This window comes from Tupaia chinensis, unplaced genomic scaffold (assembly GCF_000334495.1).
Source record: "Tupaia chinensis unplaced genomic scaffold, TupChi_1.0 Scaffold000394_1, whole genome shotgun sequence".
Classification (NCBI taxonomy): domain Eukaryota; kingdom Metazoa; phylum Chordata; class Mammalia; order Scandentia; family Tupaiidae; genus Tupaia; species Tupaia belangeri.
The window spans coordinates 1,114,562-1,122,458 of NW_006159896.1; the positions used below are offsets into that span (position 1 = coordinate 1,114,562).

General features: G+C 58.3%; 1 protein-coding gene across 1 annotated transcript in view; it reads left to right on the forward strand.

Moving 5' to 3' along the window:
* The first annotated feature begins 910 nt into the window (after nucleotides 1-910).
* The window catches only part of DYNC2I2 (dynein 2 intermediate chain 2), an 11,103-nt gene continuing 4,116 nt past the window's right edge, over nucleotides 911-7,897 (forward strand). The window contains exons 1-5 of the mRNA XM_006154122.2: nucleotides 911-1,019; nucleotides 1,262-1,353; nucleotides 4,565-4,813; nucleotides 7,029-7,138; nucleotides 7,581-7,738. Coding sequence (XP_006154184.1) covers nucleotides 911-1,019; nucleotides 1,262-1,353; nucleotides 4,565-4,813; nucleotides 7,029-7,138; nucleotides 7,581-7,738 — 718 coding nt within the window. The remainder of the gene's footprint in view (nucleotides 1,020-1,261; nucleotides 1,354-4,564; nucleotides 4,814-7,028; nucleotides 7,139-7,580; nucleotides 7,739-7,897) is intronic.

Here is a 7,897-nt window from a genome sequence, read left to right on the forward strand (position 1 = left end):
GAGTCCAATGCTTTAACCACCATGCCACCTGCCGGGCCTGGTTGTATTTCTTTTGTAATTTAAAGTAAAATTTCGGAGGGCCAGCAGTTAAGGGGCGGCGGTTAAGGTGCTGGACTCCCACATGGCTGAATGTGGATGTGGATTTACTGGGCTGTCAGGGAAAGTCATGAGGCGTTTTTGCATAGAAAAACGTAGAAAAATACATTATGACTTTCTGATGACCTAACTCTGCGGCTGAAGGCGTGGAAGAGCCTGGGCCTCCCAGCCTGCCCCTGAGGCCCTCGCTGTGGCTGTGTGCTGGGTACGCAGTAGCCACCTGACCCAGCAGGGCCGTTTCCTGTCACACAGGTGTTTCCGAAACGGACTGGCCAGTTCTAGAAAGGCCAGCCCTTGTTTCAGAAGGAGGCCTCACGGGCGGTTTGGGAGCCAGGGCGCCCAGACGACCTGGTGTCCTTCTAGGCGTTGACTTGGGACCCTCTGACAGCAGTAGCAGACGCAGCCTGACAGCTCCCGGGAGAGCTCTGGGAGGCCGAGGGGCAGGAGCTGCAGTGTGGGAGTTGGGTTCTGGCCCTCAGCCTGCAGGCCTGCACACTCTCGGAGACATGCATCTGCAGACCCGGCCTCTCTGCCTGCATCCTTGGTCCCCGGCAGATGCTTGGCCCCCAGTTTGCACGTTTCAGTTCGGGCAGGGCAGCCTGACCTGTGGGTCTTTGTCCTGGTTCTGTGTCACTGCGGGACCGGCTGACGTAACGTTGGGAGCCGGAGTCTGGGACTTGCTTGGGGCTCGGCTCGTGAGTTGGGTAGGAGGTTTCCTGAGAAAAGGGCCCTGGGAGGCTGCGTGGATTCTCCAAGGGGTATCTCTTGGCCTTTCGGGCCAGTGAGAGGCAGGAGCCTGAGTTCTGGGGTCTCCATGGTGCAGGCAGGAGAGCTGGGCTTCGGGCTGTGCCGAGGGTCTGCCCCCTTCCCGTCCTCTGAAGGCCGCTGTGGCTTCGGTCTCGAGCCTGGAGGCCGACTGTCAGGTAGGGGCATACTGCTCTGCTTCCTCCCGGGGACCCCGGGTGATACGAAAGCCTGACCAGCCCCTTCTCTGCAGCTTCTTCCTGAGGCCCAGTGTCTACACTGCCCTTCCAGTGCAGCCTGGCCTAGTGGGCCGGGCCCACCCGCCTCCAGGAGGAGTTCTGGCTCACTCTTGTGCCAGCCACTTGCCACCTGGCATGGAGGCACCCCTGTTCAGGGTAGCCTTGGGCCTCATCCCCAAAAGGGTCTCCGATGTGGAGAGCTGACACAGGCACCGCAGTGCCAGAAGAGGACAGTGGCTGCTTAGCAGTTCACGGGGAAAACGTGCCAGTGCAGGTTAGTGGGTATATGTATTTGTGCACACCAGTGTTCCTGGGCGTTTGGCATTTGCCGTTCGCCTGAGTAATTCAGCAGCGAAACAGAGATACCTGAAAAGAGCTGGCTCAGAGCTCGCCCTGTCCGCCGGCTGGGGTGTAGTGGTTAAGGGCGCTGGGTTCCATCAAGTTCTGGACCTGGCGGCTCGCTTTCTCACTTTCCTTCTCTGTCTCTCAGGTCAAATGAAAATAATAAAGTTAAATTTGAAAAAAGAACTTGCCCTGTCTGTGGACATTTTTGCTTGCGGATGTGATTTTACATTAATTTTTACATCATGGTGACCATGTCCCTCTCTTAGGTTTTTGCCATAGGGCGGGTGCCACCTCGGCCTGTCACATTCTCTTAGAAACATTGTTTTGAGAGCCAGCGCTGTGCATGGTGGGGATGGGGAGCTGGGCTGCAAAGAGCTGACTGTTGAATTCAAATCCTGTCCCGGGAGGCTTGAAAACACACTGAGATTGGGGCCGGCAGGCAGCATGGTGGTTGGGGGCACTGGACTCCCACATGGCTGACCATGGTTCAAGTCCCAGACCTGGTGGCTTGCTTTCTCACTTTCTCGCTCGCTCTCTCACTCTGTCCCTCTCTGGTCAAATTAAAATAAATAAAGCTAAATAAAATAATTATTTAAAAACAAAAACAAAAACAAAAACACACACTGAGGGACCAGCAGGTGGTGTGGTGGTGAAGTCAGCACTGGACACTTGCACATAGCCAACCATGGTTCAAGTCCCGGACCTGGTGGCTCACTTTCCCTCTCTCTCTGGTCAAATTAAAATAAATGAATGAATAAATAAAATAATTATAAAACAAAACTTTGAGTGCGTGTGTGTGTCCAAAACTGCAACAGGGTGGAGAAATGGAGAAGGAATTATGTGACCACACCCCATTAGGGGACCTTTCTCCCCACCCCCTAGTCTCTCTTTTGAACATGCAACCCTGTGGTGAATTGGAAAAAATAAACTTTTGTTAAGAGTTAATTCTTATTATTATTTTGGGAGGGAGAGGTTTTTGTTATAGGGTGCGTGCGCCCTCCAGACAGACAGAAACAGACAGACAGAAAGCGAGAAATCACCCCCTAGGGGGGATGGCCATGCCACAATCCCTTCTCCATTCTCCTCTCGGGATCTTGGGCACACACGCACACACGCCCAGCATGAGTTTAAGCCACCAGGTCTGGGACACGAACTGTAGTCGACTACATGGGATTCCAGCGACATAGCCATTACGCTAACTGCTGATCCCAAGAATTAATTATTATTATTACTTTGATTTTTCTATGGGGCATGTGCATGCACCAGAGAGAGAGAGAGAGAGAGAAAGAGAGAAAGTGAGAAAGCAAGCCACCGGGTCTGGGACTCAAGCTGTAGGCAGCCATGTGGGAGTCCAGTGCCTCAACCCCGACACCACCTCCTGGCCCCAAGAAACACTGTTTTGAGTACCTCTGATGTGCTTAGTGGCCCGGTGTGATCCACCCCCAGCTTCAGCCAGCCCCTGACTGGGGTCAAGCTTGTGCCTGGCTTATTCAGGGAGGTCTCTAGACTGGAACCAGGAACCGTTCCATGTGGGATTGCCTCTTGGGCTGTAGCACGGCTCGCTCGGGTCCCTGTACCCACACATGCATTCCTGAGTGTGCACACCCTCCGGGCAGCCTCCTACAGCCCTGTGGTTTCATGGCCCACCTCTGGGTGGGAGCTGGCCAGAGCCTGTGGCCTGGGGAATGCTCGGCATCTCCCTGTGGGTGTCCAGCAGGCCTCGGTGTAACACGGCCCCACGGAAGTGCCTGCATTCTCCCCCCAGTCTGCCCTCATGTTGAGGGACGCGCCATGCTTACTTCCCTCCCTAGTCACCCAAGATTCCTTTCCCTTCACGATTTGAGTCCTTTGGACACTCCTCTCCAAATTTCCTGATGCCACCCACACCCCAGCTCTGCCCCTGCCCTCTCCAGTCTCACTTCTCCCTGGGCAGTGCCCCTGCCGAGGCTGTTCTTGGCTTATACCTAGAGAGCAGCCCCAGCTGTTCATCCCGATGCCAGCAGGCCACCCTCCCTGTCCGGCTGTCTCAGGCATGCGCCCGCTGTCTCTAGGCTCCCGGCCCTTTTCTGTCCTGGGGCTTGCTCTGGTTACCTGGGCCGGGGTGCGTCCCCACAGCTCTCCACTTGTCCCTCACATCTCAGTCAGGTGCCGTCACCCAGGGCTGCCTGTGCCATCCTATGCCTGCAGCCTCCAAGCGCTCCCATCCTATCCTCTGCATGTGCTTGGCACCACTGCTTGGCAGGTCTCCTGCTTCATTGTTCCCATGTCCACGTGAGCCCTGGGCCCAGGAGTCTTGCGTGATTTCTGTGTGTCCCAAGTTCCCACCGGTGCCTGGCAAGTGCATGCTCAGTGGGCGCCTCCTGTGTGCCACATACCATGCGGAGAGCTGGGGACACAGCTGCCAGGCAGTCCTGTGCTGGAGCGACTCGCGTGTTACTGGGCGGCAGAGGAGGGAGAGGAGCCAAGTGGTGCGTGAAGGTGAAGATGTGGGGTGCTGGGCCTGTGCCCCGCAGAGAGCCGCCATGTGGGGCCGGCCCCTCCCTCTCACCCTCCCTCCTGTCCTTCCTGGGGGGTGCTCCCGCCTGTGGAGCCCTCACTTGGTAAGGAGCGGGCACATTGCACACACGGGAGTTGGTGTCTCCTCCTGCCCTCCCGTCTGCCCATGCCCAGCTGGACGGGGAGGGCCCAGCTGGAGTGCAGGGCTGCAGCGTGGCGCTCTGCCCTCCAACTCGCACTTCCCTGGGAACCATGGGAGGTGCTGCCGGAGGGGCTTGAGCAGTCCAGGCTGGGCGGGCCCGAGGGTCTGCCCATGTGCCTGCCAAGGTGCTGCCACGGGCTCTGATGTGACATTTTTCTCGTTGCCACTCCTTCAGGAATGGCATCCCTGCGACCCCTCCACACGACTTCCTTGAAGTCCTGTCGGGCTCCTGCTGGCCCTCGGGGTGGCCACCCCTGTGGCTATGGGAGAGAGACAGAGCTGATTGGCCGGCTGGAGGTCAAGCATCCTCCGGACAGGAGGGCTGGGGTCCTCCTAGGAGAAGGGCGGGGTCTGGGCAGGCAGGGTGACCGGGGGCGAGGGCCCCGGATGGGATGTGGCCAGGGCAGCAGGTGGTGACGCTCGCTTTGATTTCCCCTCCTAGAAGAGTTGCCAGACGGCCAGCATTGCCATGGCTGAGGTAGCCACCCAGGCCCGGACGCACGCCGACGCCCAGGTGCAGACAGATGCCCCCGAGCCGCTGGGTGTCCTCCCTGTGTCCCGGCACGAAGCTCCCCGGCTCGCGGCCTTTCTTCGCAGAGTAGAGGCCATGGTCATCCGAGAACTGAACAAGAACTGGCAGAGCCATGCGTTCGACGGCTACGACGTGAACTGGACCGAGCAGCAGCAGGCGGTAGGGAGCAGGCCGGGGTGGCCTGGCATGCCTCGCCTTCTGCTTCGGGTCAAGCCTCTGCTTTGTTCCACCCAAAACGATATTGTTGGCCCAGCCGTGGTGGTGCAGGAGGTGGGGTGCCCCTGTGCAATGCTGGAGCCACGCGGTAGGCCTGGGTTGGATCCTGAGTTGACCTGTGACCCTGGCTGGTGTGGAGGCTGGGGAAGGATCCTGGCATAATGAGACCGTCCAATTTTATTCTCTTTCCTTCTCTCCCAAACGAAGGAAACAAAATAAACTTTAAAAAGCAAAACCAGGGGGCCCAACAGGTGGCGTGGTGGTTGGAATACTGGATTCCCACATGGCTGACTACGGTTCAAGTCCCAGACCTGGTGACTTGCTTTCTCACTTTCTCTCTCTTGCTCTCTGGTCAAAATAGAAAATAAAAATAAAAAAACAGCAAAACCAGGAACAGCAGTGCCAGCATCAGCTGCCCGTCACCAGGCCCTGACCTCTGCCAGGTTCTGGCCGAGTTCTATAAGGACACATCATTGAGCCTTCACTGCTGCCCTGGAGCTAGGGCCAGCCTTCTTGTTTGCCAGCTGGGGCAATGGGCACCCAGAGGCAGGTTCGAGCTCAGGTTGTCTGAGTGCTCGGCCTCACGCACTGGGCAGTGGGCTGTCTCTGAGCCTCGTGGTTCTAGGAGTGTCCCGTGGCATGTCATTCACGCCTCGAAATAGCTGTCCGATGTAGTACTTTTCATAGACGGGGCTCAGAGGGGCTCCGTGACTCGCCCCTGGTCACACAGCTGCAGAAGGGTACGGCTGGACCTTGAATCCTGGTCTTCCTGGCTTCCCTCCTGAGCTCTGGTAATGCTGGTGTCTCTGAAACTTCTGCCATCGAAGCACAGCTCAGAGCCGTCCCACGGCTCCCGTGTGGAGCTGCGGGAGGAGAGAATGGCTCTTGGGTCTGCTCCGTGCCAGGCCCAGGGACCCCCCTCCGGCTACTCTCTGCGTGCCCGGGCTGCTGAGCCTTTTGAATTCTAATGTAAAGGTAATTTAAAAAAAAAAAATTATTTATTTAATTTTATTTATTATTTTTAAGTTTGACCAGAGAGAGACAGACAGAAAGAGAGAAAGAGACTCTCTTTCTCTGCCTTCCTTCCTCCCTCCCTTTTAAAAAAGAGAGAGAGAGAGAAAGTGAAAAAGCAGGCTGCCGGGTCCGGGACTCACACTGGTTTGCCCTGTGGGAGTCCAGTGCCTTAGCCACCACGCCCCCCTGCCGGTTCCAGTAAAGTTGATTTTTTATATCCAGTTTTTTTCCTTTAGACACTGAAATGAGGAATTATGTCTTCACAAGTCATAAACCCTTCCCGCCCGCCCTCTGTAGCCCCCGCTCCAGTCCCTGGTGACGACAGCCGCCCTACCGCCACCACATACCTGGTGGACGAGTGTGGGCTCATTTGAGAAAAATCATCACAACTGCCCTGGTTTTTCTCAAATGAACCCACACCAGGATACATAGTCCTCATCTTTTTATGTTATTTTTGAGAGAGATTTTTGCTATAGAGTGCGTATGCTTACCAGAGAGACAGAAAGCTGGAAATCACCCCCAGGGCAGATGGCCACGCCACAGTCCCTTCTCCCCCACTCTCTCAGGCTCTTGGTCACACGTACGGGTGGGGTCCGGCCAGAGGGGATCCAGCTCCCTTAGTCACCAGGCCTTGGGGCCAGCCCTGTTTTCACACTTTCGGACTGTCCGGTCTGAGACTGAGTGCACACCGGCGCAGCCGTCCCCACACCCAGCCTCGATGCCTGAGCATGTGTGTGGGACGTGGGTGGGTGGCCACAGCTCTGCCCTGGCTCTGTTCCTGGGGTCTGGAAGTGAATGTCCCGTCAGGGAGGTGTCGGGCGGGAGGCTCCACGTTTTGCTGTGGGACTGGGAGTGGACTCGATGGCTGTGAGGCTTCGGAAGGCCCAGGCCTGGCTGCAGCTTTTGTCTCATCATTCAGGATAAGGCACGTGGGCACACACAGCAGAGAGCACGCCCGCAGGGCCTGGTCACGCTGCCACCCTCCTGCAGTCCTCCAGCCCCGGGCATCTGGGCACTGGCAGGCATGCCAGATGAGAACCGTGGCTACCATGTGGGGTCCACCGTCTTGGGTGTGGCACCGCTTGTGGTGGAGCTGTCCCCAGGGGGGCTTTGGGGCTCAGGGTTGGGTGGTCTGTCTCTGCAGGTGTCCTGTCTGCACACCCTGGGCTACCCCCCAGCCCAAGGGGAGGGTCTGCACGTGACCAGTGTCTCCTGGAACACCACCGGCTCGGTGATAGCCTGTGCCTATGGCCGGTGAGTGGCAGCAGGAGACCCTGTGACCCAGCCTGGGCTTGTCTCCCACCTACACAGGCCGGCGCTGGTCCCGAGAGCTTAGCCTGCTGGGTCAAGACAACGGGTTGGCAGGAACCAAGCGGGGCGGTAGGGGCCGAGAGCCCAGCACCAGGCCCACCTGCCAGCACTGGGCAGTGAGCCCGGGCCTGCCTCACCTTCCCCAAGACCCATGCCTGGATGCACAGGGTTCCCACCTGCCTTGCATGGGCCTACCCTTGGTGCCTGGGCCCTTCCCAGAACCGCGCGCCCTTTGGGTACCGTAGAGGAGCCTGTGCCACTCAGTGCCCAGAGAATGGCGTCTGGGTGTGAAGGGGGCGCAGAAGCCAATCTGCTTGTGGTTCCTGGGGATGGGGGATGGGAGCCCTTGGCCGAGGGGCAGAGCCAGCTCAGTGTCCCTGTGTAGGCTGGACGACGGGGACTGGAGCACGCTGAAGTCCTTCGTGTGTGCCTGGAACCTGGACCGGCGAGGCCTGAACCCCCGGCAGCCGTCGGTGGTGGTGGAGGTGCCCAGCGCCGTCATGTGCCTGGCCTTCCACCCCACACAGCCCTCGCACGTCGCGGGTGAGCACTGCCTGCCTCTGCCTGCCTCTGCCTGCCCCCCAGGGCTCTGCTGCTGCCCCTCGGCCCTGGCCTCCAGGCCCGGTCCCCAGGAGGAGAGACGGCAAGGCTGGTCCTGGCCTCCTGGGCTTGATTTAGAGCCCTCGTGGATTGTGGCGGGGG